This window comes from Prunus persica, chromosome G2, assembly GCF_000346465.2.
Source record: "Prunus persica cultivar Lovell chromosome G2, Prunus_persica_NCBIv2, whole genome shotgun sequence".
Lineage (NCBI taxonomy): Eukaryota > Viridiplantae > Streptophyta > Magnoliopsida > Rosales > Rosaceae > Prunus > Prunus persica.
This window is the reverse complement of record NC_034010.1, coordinates 25040417-25056540: the sequence shown is the minus strand read 5'-3', so window position 1 is coordinate 25056540 and position 16124 is coordinate 25040417. Positions and strand designations below refer to the sequence as shown.

General features: G+C 34.1%; 2 protein-coding genes across 3 annotated transcripts in view; both read right to left on the bottom strand.

The window, feature by feature from the left end:
* LOC18785193 (cyclic nucleotide-gated ion channel 1) lies at nucleotides 1275-6862 on the bottom strand. The gene is made up of 12 exons (XM_020557423.1): nucleotides 6804-6862; nucleotides 6205-6640; nucleotides 5757-6001; nucleotides 5599-5602; nucleotides 5196-5482; nucleotides 4608-4719; nucleotides 4139-4399; nucleotides 3480-3860; nucleotides 2997-3380; nucleotides 2389-2841; nucleotides 1906-2269; nucleotides 1275-1733 (listed from the first exon to the last, which is right to left on the bottom strand). The coding sequence occupies exons 1-12, from the start codon at nucleotides 6860-6862 to the stop codon at nucleotides 1726-1728; spliced, it is 2994 nt and encodes a 997-aa protein (XP_020413012.1). The 3' UTR covers nucleotides 1275-1725.
* The window catches only part of LOC18786576 (cyclic nucleotide-gated ion channel 1), a 31379-nt gene continuing 25323 nt past the window's right edge, over nucleotides 10069-16124 (bottom strand). Inside the window, exons 10-12 of one of the 2 annotated variants that reach the window (XM_020558639.1) lie at nucleotides 10991-11203; nucleotides 10479-10850; nucleotides 10069-10317 (exon numbers count right to left, since the gene is read on the bottom strand). In XM_020558639.1, coding sequence (XP_020414228.1) covers nucleotides 10488-10850; nucleotides 10991-11203 — 576 coding nt within the window. In that variant the 3' untranslated portion in view covers nucleotides 10069-10317; nucleotides 10479-10487. The remainder of the gene's footprint in view (nucleotides 10318-10478; nucleotides 10851-10990; nucleotides 11204-16124) is intronic. The other variant, XM_020558636.1, reaches the window with a different exon arrangement.

Sequence of the window (16124 nt, the reverse complement as noted above, 5' to 3'; positions counted from 1 at the left end):
TTCTAGACTTCTAGTCTGGTCCCCAAGTAAGTATCTTTTTGTAATAAATTCCTTCGTCTTTCCAACCAAAGCAAATAGTTTATTACCATTAGTTAATTTTGCAGAGTTGTTTACACCAATACCTAGTGCTGTTTTCGGTGTGGTAACACTGATCTCTGTCACAGAACTCTGTGAGGTTTTAATTTTTTTTTTTTTCATAAAACTTCCTTTCATTAATTTTTTATTCAAAAATTGATGATTTTATATATATATATATAAAAAATTATTCGACAAACAAAGTTAGCATTTGAGATTATTGCACATACATTCATAGAGGTCAATTTTGTCATTTGCATAAGGTTTCTTCTATGAAATAATCATTTTTAGACGAACAATCAACGAAAAGGAGTTTTGTGAAAACAATTTGAAATTTCAAGGAGTGTTTGTGTAATTTTTGAAATCTCAAGAGGTTTTATGAAAACACCAAAAACCTCAGAGGGTATTAGTGTAAATAACTCTAATTTTACAACTACTCCAATTGGTGCGAGAGGCATCTTGTTGCTAGTTGGTTTGTTCCTAACTATGTAATTAATTGTATTGTGTTTCGATTTAAGTGGGTGCCCATTGTCAGAATACTTTATTGTTGTTATAATGTAAATCTTAGAGCTATGTTTTTTTAACTAATTGGAGACGCGGATTAGAGTTTAAAATGTTTTTGATACAAGCGATACTGAGAGAGGGTGATTAGAATTTAAAATATATTTTAACATTTGAAAGAAATTAATACTTAATTGCATTTGGTCAGTTAAAAAAAACCTATTAATCCGGATTTTAATGCTTTTAATATTTTTATTAAGGTCTTATGCCAACATCCGTATCTATTATATAGATGACCCCGACAGTAACTAGAAGATTGGAACATACAAATTATATAAACGTGTACTAGTTTTTACCGCGCACAAGAAGTTGAGAAGAGAAGGCCGTAAACTATTAAACAAAAGTAAATTTTATTTTGCCAACTAGTTATTATTAGTTTAATAGTATTTATGAAGTTAAAATTGCCCTTCTTAATATAAATAAATAGATTAAACAAAGGACCAACTAGTGTAGTGGTTTGGAGTATTTACTCCCTCAGATAAGGTCCTGGGTTCGAGTCTTAGTATTTGTATTGTGTGTGTGAGTTTAATATACTATCGCTCCTTTCAATAGAAAAGGACCTCAAAAAATAAAAAAAAATTAAATTTCATTTTGGTAGCTTGTTTGGTTGTCACAATAAAAATCTTTTAATTCTAGAATTGGATAAATAAAAAAATGTTATTTTAGCATTGAGAATAGAATCTGGTCATGTCCCCACCAAGTCTTGTTGACTAGATTCGTTCGTCTCCCAAGACAAAGCAAATTTAATTTTGGCAAATTGCAGTGCTTGCTAGTTCTCATGAAAAGCATTTTCAATTCCGGGCTTTAATAAAATATGTTAAACCTAGCAAGCGTCGAGACTAGATCTAGGCTCTGGAAAGTTTTTGGCTTCCAGACTCTGGGATCATCATGGGCCGGGACGGGTCCAGCTTGGCTCAAAGTTTTGGGATTTGGCACAATTGTGAGTTGACCCGCAGCGAGCTTAAGTTTCACTTGATCACACACACACAAAAATATATACACACGCATGTCTTCACCAGATTTGTTTAATTGCAAACCAAACCTGTCCTTGGACAAGTAATCGTGCCATCAGTCTTCCTTGCCACTTCTTCAAGAACCTGGCACCAAGAAATACTAGCAATCAGACAACGAAAGTACGTATGTAAATAAGCATGCATGTAGCCGCGGATGGGAAAATAACATCTTATTACTACACACATGCCTTTATTATATGCACACCTCACAAAAAAAAATAATAATAATTAGTTGCACATACATAATCTTACTAACCAATTCGATCACCAAGCTGAACCCTTGCCAAGTCTTCGGCCTTAAGAATCTGAACTTCAACTTCACCGATGGCCCAAAAACTAAAAGGAGAGGGGGGCAATTCGGCAGGAACGTTAGCATCCGTACTTTTAGATCGCATCCAATGTTGTATAAGCTCATCTCCACTGTGATTTGGATGTTCTCCTTCTCTGCGGTAATGTTTCGAGCTCTCGTTTGTCACTGACACAACTCCGCTGACGATGAAAAACATCATTTCCATTTGTTTATCCTTTAGAATAATGTACTCATCTTTATATGTTTTTTGGGTAAGATGCTTGCATATTTCTTTCAACACTTCCTCATCCATAGTCTCAAGGCTTTCCACCTAGGATATTATTGGAGACCATATTTATTTATGGCAAAGGAGAAATTAGAATCATGATTAAAATATATAGGATATATATATATATATAGGTCTGTTTCTCTTCATCCAGAGGAACTTACATTCTTTAGGATGGTCAACGGGTCCCGAGGCTGATCAGAATCTGTGGGGAGGGCCGTTTCCATGCTGAATTTCGACCTGAATTCAGAGACTACACTCTTCAAGTCGTCCGCTTTGAGAGCAAGGATTTCAACAGGACCACCAAGCACGCCGCATAGCGCAGAACAAGGTGATAAAGGTAGTTTGGGAGGAAGGGACTTGTGTGATACCCAAGTTGTAACCCAGTGTACAAGTTCTTCTCCATAGAAACTTCCTATTTCACATGTTTTTTTAATGTTCACGTCCATAGAACTATCATTTTCAATTAATACAACTCCTCGGATGACGAAGAACATCATTTTAAGTGGTTTTTTCTCTTGAAGAATATGGCGCTTGGCAACATTGAAGTTCATGGGCTTAAGACACTGCAAGATTGCTTCCAACACTTGTTCCTCCATGTTTTGAAAGATTTCCACCTAAAATTAGATAGACGCATGCGACATTGTCAGTCAAGAAAAATATAAAGTAAATCTTCTAAAAGTTAGTACTGGGTAGCTAGGATGATATATAATGGTTTTAATTGGATGTGTTTTCTTCATTAAAAGTTAGTACTGCAGATGGAGCAACTTACTTTTTTTAGCCACGTCAACCGGATATCTGAGGGAGAGGCGAAATCGCTGAAATGCTTCATGAACTTAGAGACTACAATCTTCAACATCCTGGCCTTCAAAACGAGGACTTCAGCATCATTTGAGACTACTCTAACAGTGCAGGTCGACAAGGGTAATATGGTAGGAAAAGACTTATCCAGTACCCACTCAAGAAGTTCTTCTCCAATAAAATTTTCTTCGAAAGGGTTCTCATTTTTTGTTACCTCTCCCCTCGTGACGAAGAACATCATACTAACTGGTTGGTTCTCTCGAACAATATAATCGTCGTGTTTATAGCTAACCAGAGAAAGATGATGAGACATTGCTTTCAATACTTGTTTATCCATAGTTTCAAGTTTTGGCACCTAGGATTTGACACATTATTAATTTCTCAAACATATAGAGAACATGATATAATTCAAATAAGTAACATCATTACATCTTCTAAATAAAAAGGAGCTTACTTTCTGAAGAATAGTTACCACCATGCGCAACTCGTTGATAGACCGCCTGGAACTAAAGCCCAAGGTCGCCATGTCTGTGGCGGAGATTACAAGGGCTTGAACATCATCAATGGCCCGAACAGACTCGTTTATGGGTTTTGCATCACCAGAGGAGGTCCACAATGGCGAAACTAGAAGTTCCTCTCCATAAAGATCTCCTGCGCCTAATTGCAACTGAGAATTTTCCTTTTCAATGGTTACACGTCCGTCCACGATGAAAAGCATCATTTCAAGTGTTTGATCCTTCTTAATAATGATTTGTTCAGGAGTATACTTCTTGGGCTTAAGCTTCTCAGAGATTTCTCTCAAAACTCCTTCGTCCATGTCTTTAAGTAGTGGCACCTAGAAATATATATAATATTTTAGAAAAATAATCAGCAATTAAAAATCTAATATATATATATATATATATAGGATCGGGGACACACATTAAACATACATTTTTAACATTAGTACATATTGGAAATAACAAAAATATATTATAAATAAAAAAACCATTAATACATACTGGAAATATAATGATGATCTATAAATGTAGGCTTAAAATATAGATGGTTCGGATGGTTAAAAACAAATGTGTAGGTATATATATATATTGTATAAACTAGCTTCTGACCTACCTTCTGCAGCCTTCTGAACGGGGTGCAACTTTTGATATATTTGGGGGTAAGAACAGAGAGGATTTCCTGAACCACATCAATATCCCAGTTTTCTTCAAGTTCTTGTCGTACCTTTTCCATGATCACCCGCATATTATGCAGGGGGATGCCATTTTTAGATAACCATGATTCTACTTCTTGGCCTTTTACTTTCATCTTCATTTCAATTTTCATCTTGCGTCTGTGCGACTCTAACCTTTCAGTATCTAACTGCACATAGGTCTATTTCACAACAAGAGTTTCAGTTCATTGATTCTAATTTATATATATAGACACACACATTGACCGGGAAAAAAAAACATAAATAAATAAATATATATATATATATATATATAGATGGGTATTCAAATGAGAAAAATAAATAAACATATATCAGGATCGCTGAAAGCTTAAGGATAACTTTTTATATAAAGATATTCAGTGCACCAACCTGTAAATTTCCAATGAGATATACAAATAGTAGCAAGCCGATTATAGATATAAAAGCCACAAAGAGGATTTCCCATGTATTGAAACTCGGCTGGAGATTTGAAGCAAGAGAACTGCAAAAATGAAATGGATCACAATACATAAGATATACAAATCAAAAGTTATAAAATGACTAACCAATTTAATCTAACGGCTAACCAATTTGCCCTCATTATAAAATGACTATAATGTGTTCAATGTACGGAAATCTAAGACCATTTCTCTAGTTCCAGACCCAGCATTTTGTCCATGTAGGGCATATAAATTACAGCCATCCTAGAAAGAAAGAAAAAAGTTAATTGTATTCATCTTTACATGGAACACATTATGATTATGTACTTATTAATAACTTTCTTTGGGTAATTAATCAAAATACCATGCAAAGAGTACTTCTTTCGACAAAGATACCAACACTTCAAAGGCTAGTTGATTATTATAATTTTTTTATAAAAAAAACAAAAACAAAATCCTCCGGATTGCAAATTTAGATGTTTATTTATTTGTAATTATAACCCAATCTGTAAGATCAAAGGGTCTCACATGTACAAACCTCAAATTTCGCAGGCCCCAACAAAAACTGTTCAAATACTTCAGGGGATAGTTTGTTGACCACAAAACACCTGACTGAAGGATATTTAGATATATGCCAAAATCAAAGAGAGTTGAATTTTGTGGATTTATAGGGCATAAATCATTTAGCACAGTAATATTTCTCAACGTATGGTGATCATGACAGTCAAAAGTACTACTGCCACATCCATTTTCATATCGGCATGCATGTTCCCAACAACTTATTAGTCGCTGCACGGCAAAAAAGTACCAAAAAGCTCCAAGTACCTAAAGAAACCAACAAGCTAGTTAGAATGAACTTTTGTGAAAATTTTATATGATGCTAATAAGTTTTTATGAAAATAAAATTTCAAACACAGTTTGTCTCCTTCCCAACATGAGACATTACTATCAAACATAATTTGACATATATGCAAAAATAATTTATAAAAAAATAAAAAATATATATTTTATTTGCATATGTCAGATTATGATTGGCAAGAAAGTAGAAGTTCTTGCATGAAAAAGAGACAAGTATTTTCCTTATGTAAAGTAAAGTAACGTTTTGAAATTAAAATAAATTATGATAAAAGTGAAACTTACATGACTAGCCAGAATGTAAAGAAAAAAATTGAGTAAACCTTTAACCCATAATGCCATATGTCCTTTGAATGGTTTTTTAGCTTTTTTGCATGATAGATAGATGCGAAGAACTCGCGGTACATATTGCACCATAATCAGAATGTTCATAATATGCTTCCCAAAAGATCCTCCCTTCATTTTCAGAAAGAAAAAGAGAATTACCACCTGGAAACATAGCAAAGTTAATATCGACTATTTGGAGCAAAATCTCTTATATATTGAAATAGCATTGCGTGCAAACAAAAAACAGTGAATTACCAAACAAAAAGAAAAAAAGAAGGAAAAAAAAAACAGAAACAGTGAGCTTGGAAAGCAATTAACTCGATCTAGAGTACTGGCCAGATCGAAGCAAGGGCCTTTGTTCATACCTGTGGAAGAGGAAGAATAGCTAAAATGTCAACTATGATAGACGACTGCCATATCTTCTTAGCTATACTTGACTTTGGCAAGTATTCATTCCTTAATTGATTTAACTCGGAGGAGGAACTTTCCGGAAGAAATAGATTCATAAAAGCTGGGCAGTTTTTAAATCTACAAACTTGCAAAATAATTCTACAAACTTGAAAAATAATTCTGCCTATATAGAATAGATCAGTGAACGATCGTGAGACAAGAGCTGCAATCATTAAGGTGTTGTCCAACTTCATACACTTGATATCTTGGTTGAGCATGGGAATGTAGAGGAACAAAGGATCCAGTAAAACGCCAAGCACACATGATGATATAAATATGTTGTTCAACCTTGCTGCATTTAAATTTGGATCATAGCTACTGCTGGGCAGGACACAAAGAAAATTCCACCGCCTGTCGGATTGAGCAGAACATTTAAGGAAAGGAACCCAAGTAACAAAATTCTTATCCAGATTTAAGAGAGACAGAAGAAAAAGTTTAATACGTACTTCAACCACTTTCTTCACAGTTCACAAGAATGTGAAATTTGCATGCATACGTATATATAGAAACTAACCTTGCAGCTTTCTCTTTCCAGTTGTCTGCAACTACAGTTGCTTCAGCTTTCTCTTCCATCTTCTCTACAGTTGCTTCAGTTGTCTGGAATTTGCAATGATGGAGCAAATCCCCTTTAAATCTTAAATTCTCTACAACTGAAGTCAAGTTATAAATTTATAATAAGACCAATGAAAATATTTAGAAAAAATAGTGAAAGGTATAGTAGAATGGTAGATGCTGTCGGGGCTGTCTTCAGCCACGTTTTGAATCTTCTTGAATGCACCTGGGTTCCACGGGCGCTAAAGGAGAGACTATTTTTTTTTTTTTGGCAGCAAGAGAGTGAGCTATTTTGACAACAACAACAACAACAACAACAAAAATTGCCAGTGAGCAATTGTATTAGTTGTAGAATTAATTATTGCTCGAGGCTATCAATATTATCGTTAGGATTAATTTAGGTTGGTATCTTGAAGTTGTACATATTTATCCTTATGTTTTAAATTTTAATAATAAAGTAATTAGACATTGAAAATTTGTTATAATACGATTCTATCGTTAAGATGGCTGTACAAAAATTTGTTTGGATTGGAAGTCGAGATTTCCGTCAAAAGATGTGTATTTGATCATTTATATTGTCCCTATAATTGTTTGTCATTTATAAAATTTGACATATATAAATTTAAACACTAAAATTATTAATTGTCAGAAATTTAAACAACGGAAATCTAAATTCCATCATTTTAAAATTGTACGTAATTTTCAATTTCTTCATCGAAACGAAAGGTAAACTCTAAATAATAACCACGTGAAAACACCCAAGTTAAAAATATTTGCACATGAACCTTTGAAGCCAAATCTGGAAACTGGTCTAATTTGACCTGAAAGTATGGTTATGGTACAACACATTGTTCATATACAGATTTGCAATATATTGGCTATGAATCTTATTATGAATTTCATCAGGTAAGTTTATAATTTTATAAATAAAATTTATATTGATTTTGAATTTCATGTGATAAGTTTTTTTTATCTTAGTTATCAACATTTTGGCACGTCGTTTCAACTAATTGCAATAGTAACTACTAGTTGTCATAAACAAACATTTTTAACTTTAGCATTCACATTAGATCTAGACTTGTAGTCTTATCTTGTCCCCAACCCAAGTCTTTTTGTAACCATTTCCTTCGTCTTTCCAACCAATAGTTAATTTTGCAACTACTTCGATTAGCGCGAGAGGCATTTTGTTGCTAATTTGGCTTGTTCCTAACGATGTATTTTGTTTCAACTGGAGTGAGTACCTCGTGAAACAAAACCATGTCAGAACACTTTAGCTTTATTGCTTTATTTTTTTTATGCTGCATAACACTTTACTGTTGTCAATGTCTGTCATGTGGTTAGAATGTGAAATTTCTTTCAATATAGTTTCGTTCATCAAGGTGCAGGGAACTTAGTGGTCACGTGGCATTAGATATAATCCAACGGTACATAATGATTCAGGCCTCAATTTAAGAAAAAATAATTTTACATGAAAAAACACTGGCCTGGGTTCAATTATACTAAAAATAAATTAAAGCTGACCCAACTCACAGCATAATGACTAGGGGTTTTCAACTTCCTTGTTTCCTCTCCTTTTTAGTCACGTCCATCAACGAGTTAATATGAATCTGAACTCAATTGGTTTTATCGTTGGGCACGGCTGAACCCTCTTTCTCTCCCTCCTCAAGTTCAAGTTTTGCTTTTCGTATTTCCTTTGAGAATCTGTTCTTCTTCTTGAACTCTATCTGGCAAAGAATCCTTTAATGTGTTGTAACTATTTTTTTATAATGATTTTCCTTTCTTTTTCAACTTCACTACACTACGGTTTTCTGGATAATTTTTCAGAATAACACAAGAATAACTGTTTTAATAAGAGAGAAAACCCTACCCCAAAAAAGAAAGAAGGGAGGCGAAGGAAGGCGTTTCTAGAGATTGAATACGATTAAAGAAGGAGAATCCTTAATTATTTTTCCGTATAATTGAACTTTTAACCAATGTTTTTAGTATAAAATTATTATTATTTCATAAATAGATGTGACGATCCTTAATCACCATTGGATTAGATCTAACAGTTAGTGATCACTAAGTTCCTTCAAATATTGAAAAAAAATATTAAGTTCAAACTGCCTCTCTTAATATAAAAAAATTAAATTAAATTTCATTTTGGTAGGTGGTTTGCTTTTAATTCCAGTGCTAGCTAGTTGCAATAAAAAAAAAACATTTTAATTCTAGACTTGGATTTGAAAAAAATGTTATGTTATAGCATTGAGAATAAAATCTGGTCTTCTCCCCGAGTCTTGTTGAGTAAATTGGTTCGTCTCCCAAATCAAAGCAAATTTCATTTTGGCAAGATGTGTGATTTTATAAATTGCAGTGCTAGCTAGTTCTTATGAAAAACATTTTTAATTCCTGGCTTTAATAAAATATGTTAAAGCTAGCAAGCATCGAGACTAGATCTACTTCTCTTCTCCTTCTCCTCCCCAACCAAAGCAAATTTCATTTTGCAAGTCCTCATGAAAAACATTTTTAATTCAAGACTTGGATTATAAATAAAAGAAATGCGAAAGTTGTTGACTTCCAGACTTCTAGTCTTCTACCGAAATCTTCTTCTCATAAATTTGTTCGTCTCCCAAACGCTTGACCATGGACTATATATATTTGCGCGTTCAGTGGAAGAGGGTCGCTTGGATTAAATTCTTGATGGTAAAATAATCAAGAAGTGGTTGATCTCACAAAAAGCTGTTTAGGGTTGCAGGATGAAAGGCCCTCCATGAGAGAAGTAGCCATTAAGCTCGAGGTTATTGCATGGGATTATTCAGCTGCTAAGGGACTGGTTAAGTTGAATTTCTTTCCATCTCCATCTCCCAAAGAGACCGAGACCACTTTCTTGGGTCATCTTCAAACGCTTAACTTCTTCATGTCAGACGTGGACATGATGAATTGTTTGGTTCTACTATAGTTCTAGTGGGATGCAAAATCAAATCGAAATTAATGCCGAACTCGTATAGTATCATGATGGCCGACATATAATTCATTGTCTTGTTGCTAGCTAGCTAGTGATGTAATGAGAATTTCGATTTTGACAAGGTTCATGAAAAACATATTGATTTCAAGCCTAAGCCTTGGATAATTAAACAAAAAAAATGTTGAAGTTAGCCTCTCAAAAAAATAATTTTTTTTCATAATTTGATGCCAGCTTTTTTTCCTTTTCCAGGGCTCCTTTTAATGATATGATTTTAGACCAAAAATAAAAAATAATAATTCTTTTCTAATAAACAATCCCCAGAAGAAGAAAATTTGGTATAAAAAAAAGAGTACTTACCCCACAACACCTCTTCCAACAAAGGTCACAACTAAGGCGGGGCTGCATACATAAATACACACACATATATAAATACACGCACACATGCCTTCACCAGATTTATTTAATTGCAAACCAAACCTGTCCTTGGACAAGTAATCGTACCATCACTCTTCCTTGCCATTTCTTCAAGAGCCTGCCAAGATCATCAAATACTAGCAATCAGACAACGAAAGTACGTATGTATATAAGCAGGCATGTAGCCGCGGTGGGAAGATAACATCTTATTACTACACACATGCCTTTATTATATGCACAACTCACGACAAAATTAATTAATTAATTAGTTGCACATACATGATAATACTAACCAATTCGATCACCAAGCTGAACACTTGCCAAGTCTTCGTCCTTAAGAATCAGAACTTCAACTTCACCGATGGCCCAAAAGCTAGAAGGAGAGGTGGGCAATTCGGCAGAAACGCCAGCAGATTTAGATCGCACCCAACGTTGTATAAGCTCATCTCCACTGTGATTTGGACGTTCTCCTTCTCTAAGGTAATGTTTTGAGTTCTCGTTTGTTACTGACACAACTCCGCTGACGATGAAGAACATCATTTCCATTTGTTTATCCTTCATAATAATGTACTCATCTTTATACGTTTTTTTGATAAGATGCTTGCATACTTCTTTCAACACTTCCTCATTCATAGTCTTAAGGATTTCCACCTAGGATATTATTGGAGACCATATTTATTTAAGGCAAAGGAGAAATTAGAATAATGATTAAAATATATAGGATATAATATATATATATATATATATATATATATATATAGGTCAGGTTCTCTTCATCCAGAGGAACTTACATTCTTTAGGATGGTCAGTTCTCGAGGTTGATCAGAATCTGTAGGCAGGGTGGTTTCCTTGCTGAATTTCGACCTGAATTCAGAGACTACACTCTTCAAGTCGTCGGCTTTGAGAGCAAGTATTTCGACAGGACCACCACGCACACTACATAGCGCAGAACCAGGTGATAAAGGTAGTTTGGCAGGAAAGGACTTGTGTACCCAAGTTGTAACCCAATGTACAAGTTCTTCTCCATAGAAACTTCCTATTTCCATAGCACTATCGCTTTCAATTAATACAACTCCTCGGATGACGAAGAACATCATTTTAAGTGGTTTTTTCTCTTGAAGAATATGGCGCTTGGGAACATTGAAGTTCATGTGCTTAAGGCACTTGGATATTGCTTCCAACACTTGTTCATCCATTTGTTGAAAGATTTCCACCTAAAATTAGATAGATGTGACATTGTCAGTCAAGAAAAATTATAAAGCAAATTGGTTAAAAGTTAGTACTGCAGATGGAGCAACTTACTTTCTTTAGCCAAGTCAACCGGATATCTGAGGGAGAGGCGAAATTGCTGAAATGCTTCATGAACTTAGAGACTACACTCTTCAACATCCTGGCCTTCAAAATGAGGACTTCGGCATCATTTGAGACTACTCTAACAGTGCAGGTCGACAGGGGTACTATGGTAGGAAAAGACTTATCCAGTACCCACTCAAGAAGTTCTTCTCCAATAAAATTTTCTTCGAGAGGGTTCTCATTTTTTGTTACCTCTCCTCTCGTGACAAAGAACATCCTCCTAACTGGTTGGTTCTCTCGAACAATATAGTCATCGCGTTTGTAGCTAACCAGAGAAAGATGATGAGACATTGCTTTCAATACTTGTTTATCCATAGTTTGAAGTTTTGGCACCTAGGATTTGACACATTATTAATTTCTCAAACATAAAGAGAACATTATATAAAACAAATAAGTAACGTCATTGTATGTTAGTAGCTAGCAAGGATGGAAGGTGAGAATCCAATTATTCATCTTTTATATATCTTCTAAATAGAGAGGAGCTTACTTTCTGAAGAATAGTTACCACCATGCGCAACTCGTTGATATGCCGCCTGGAACTAAAGCTCAAGGTCGCCATGTCTGTGGCAGAGAGAACAAGGGCTTGAACATCATCAATTGCTTGAACAGACTGGTTTATGGGTTTTGCATCACCAGACGAGGTCCACAATGGGGAAACTAGAAGTTCCTCTCCATAAAAATCTCCTGGGCGTAGATGTTCCAACTGAGAATAATCTATCTTATCAATGGTTACACATCCGTCCACGATGAAAAGCATCATTTGAAGTGTTTCATCCTTGTTTATAATGATTTGTCCAGGAGTATACTTCTTGGGATGAAGCTTCTCAGATATTTCTACCAAAACTCCTTCGTCCATGTCTTTAAGTAGTGGCACCTAGAAATAGATACAATATTTGAGAAAAATAATCAGCAATTAAAAATATAATATATATATCATCATTGGATACGAATAATGGTGGAGAAAATTTAAATACGATGCGTTTTCGATGAACCTACCTTCCTCAGCCTACTCAATGGGCTGCAACTTTTGATATATTCGCGGGGAAGAATAGAGAGGATTTCCCTAACCACATCAAAATCCGAGTTTTCAACAAGTTCTCTTTGTATCTCTTCCATGATCTTCTGCTTTTCGCTAAGGGGGATGCCATGGCCGGATAACCATGATTCTACCTTTCGGTCATTTTCTTTAATCTTCCGTTTAAGTTTATTCTCGCGTCTGTGCGACTCTAACCTTTCAGTATCTATAAGCACATAGGTCTACTTCACAACAACAAGGTTCAGTTCATTAAATGAGGGAAAAAAAAAAATCAAATTAGGAGCTTTAAGCTTAAGGAGAACTTTTTATATACACCGCACCAACCTGCAAATTTCCAATGAGATATACAAACAGTATCAAGCCGATTATAGATATAAAAGCTACAAAGGCGATTTCCCATGTATAGAAACTCGGTTGGAGATTTGAAGCAAGAGAACTGCAAACATGAAATGGATCAGAATACATAATATATACAAATCTCAATTGCTCAATGTAAGGAAATCTAAAACCATCTCTCTAGTTTAAAAAACAGCATCAATGTATACGTTGGTTTCACATGTACAAACCTCAAATTTCGCAGGCCCCAACAAAAACTGTTCAAAAACTTCAGGGGATAGTCTGTTGACCACAATGCACCTGACTGAAGGACATTTAGGTATATACCAAAATCAAAGAGAGTTGTATCTGGTGGATCTATAGGGCAGGAATTATTTAGAACTGTAATATTTTTCATCGTTTGGTGATCGTGACAATTAAATGTAGTAGAGCCACATCCATTTCCATATTGACATGCATGTTCCCAACAACTTATCATTTGTTGAGCAGCAAAAAAGTACCAAAACGCTCCAAGCACCTAAAGAAACAACAAACTTGTTAGATTGAACTTTTGAGAAAAATATGATCCTTTATTTAAAGAAAGCGAACTTTTTAAAATTAAATAAATTATGATAAAGTGAAACTTACATGACTAGCGAGAACGTAGAGAAAAAGATTGAGTAAACCTTTAAGCCATAATGGGATATGTCCTTTGAAAGGTTTTCTAGCTTTCTTACATGATAGGTAGATGCGAAGAACTCGTGGTACATATTGCACCATAACAAGAAAATTCATAATACGCTCCCCGAAAGATCTGAGACCCTCATCTTTGGAAGAAAATGAGAATTGCCACCTGGACACGTTGCAATGTTAATATCGACTATTAACAACATATCGTGAGACAAAATATTAAATTAGGGTAATACTAGAAATACTAAATTTGTGTATCAAGTGACTTGACAATTGGATCCCAAGTGACATGGCAATGTCATATCATCGCTTAATGATATGGATTTATTAATTAGTTCAAAAGTCTTAATGATTTTTTAGAGGGAAAAAAGGTCCTAATTGAAAGAACCGACTACAATACAGTACCCTTTTCTTCGCCAGGATGTCTGCCTTTCGTCAACCAAATCAATTTTCCAATACTTTTCTCAGTTTTACAAAATCACTCAAATATGAATGGGCAATTTAGTACCATGAACTTTCACCCTTAAGGCATGTTTGCACTTGCAATTTTAATAGTTATGTACCCTAATCTTATTAATTTTTTGAAATATGGTTCCAACATTAACTTTACATGTCAAAAATTTTGTTAATTACCTACGTGGCAATGGTAGGTCCCACCTATTCACTTCTTTTGAAGTCATTTGAAGGGTATTTTCAGGCAATTGGTGTCTCCTCTCCCAAACCATTTGACACAAATAAAAAAATTCCCACCCAAACCCATTTGACATCAATTGTCTAAAATACCCTTCAACTAGCATTAAAAGAAGTGAATAAGTAGGTCACAAGTCTGCCACGTGGGCAATTAACAGAAATTTCACTAGTGAAGTTAATGCATAAACTAGATTGCAAAAAATTAATAAGATTAGAATTCATAATTGTTAAATTTGAGAGTGCATAGACAAACGTGCCTTAAGGGTGAAAGTTTAGCATTCTAATTGAAATTAACCCTAGTTTTATTTGGTTGAAATCGAAATAGCAGAGACGATGCCCAGTCTTCATGATAAATGTATTCTTATTCCATTCTATCAAACATAGTCAGAATCAGGGGCAAAGCCAGCATGGGACCAGTGTGGTCCCATGTCCCCACTCCATTTTTACCTATTTTATTTGTATATTATATATGATATACAATATTATAATATATTAGATTGATTTTAGGATATTTACTCTAAAATAAAATAAAATATTATGTTCTTTTTGTATACAAATAAACTGTAAAATTTCTTTATCTCCCTTAAATCTTCGAGGCTAGTTTATGATATTTGCACAAAAAACTCCTAAAGTTTTAACATTTTATTTAAACTTTTGTTAATTTTTTATTTTCCTAATTTTTTTTTCGTATGAGTTGGGTACCTTAATATTGCACTTTATGAACTCTTTTTTCTTCCCCATTTCTTTTTATCTGTTGGAATATAAATGATTAATTTTTAAGTCTTTAATAGTTTAGATGATAAAATTAATATTTAACCAATTTAAAATATGAAATTCATGATAATTATGAAGAGAAGACAAATTTTATGAAAGACCCCCTCTAATGTGAAATACTGGCCCCGCTACTGGTCAAAATGTTATCTAATATGGTTGAAATGATACTTATAGCCACCGAGGTATTGATCACTTGGTCTTCAGATCATTATAACAGTATATAAAGTCCTTGAATCTTTATGGTGACACCATTTACATTTGGGGTCCCATACGGAATTTTTTTCAACGATCCAAACTATCTATTTTTTTAAGTCTACATCCATAGATCATCTTTGCAAAAAATTAGACAAATCGAAAATCGTTTCGACATCTAATTGTGTCTTACAAATTAATGAATACGGTGCTTCAAAAAAGTACAAAATTTTCAATATGATGGTCAAATGATATTGGATTCAAGTGATTTTTTTTGTAAAGATGATCTTTGAATGAATATCTACAAAACAGACGATTTGAATTAGTGAAATACAATACAAAGTGGGTCCTACAAGGGTGTCTCTTAAATAAACTTATTTGAGGGATCCCTAATATATATATATATATAATCCCTTTCTATTGAGGGATCCCACACCATTTAGGGTATACTATGAATTTTGTTCTAACGATCCAAACCATCTATTTTGTAAGTCTAAATTCATAGATCATCCTTGCAAAAAATTAGACAATTCGGAAAACATTTCGACATCCAATTGTATCCTACAAAATCAATGAACATGGTGCTTCAAGAAAGTACTAAGATTTCAATAACACAATTGAGTGCTCAAACGATATCATATTCTTGTGATTTTTGTAAAGATAATCTTTGAATGATTATCTAAAATATAGACGGTTTGGATTAGTGAAATATGATGCGAAGTAGACCCTACAAAGGTGTCCATCGAATAAGCTAATTTGAGGAATCCCTTAATAAAAGCTCTATATATATATATATATATATATATATATATATATATAGAGGACTATTCTCTAGTGCGGACGTCCGGAATTGCTTAATGTCCAGACTCGTTTTG

Coding starts and splice junctions, on each gene's coding strand:
- LOC18785193 (XM_020557423.1), bottom strand. CDS start 6,862: ATGGAAGAGAAAGCTGAAGCAACTGTAGTTGCAGACAACTGGAAAGAG. Junction 4,720..5,195: donor TGGGGCCTGCGAAATTTGAG/GTTTGTACATGT, acceptor TCATTTTTGCAG/TTCTCTTGCTTCAAATCTCC. Junction 4,400..4,607: donor ATCTCATTGGAAATTTACAG/GTTGGTGCACTG, acceptor GTTGTGAAATAG/ACCTATGTGCAGTTAGATAC.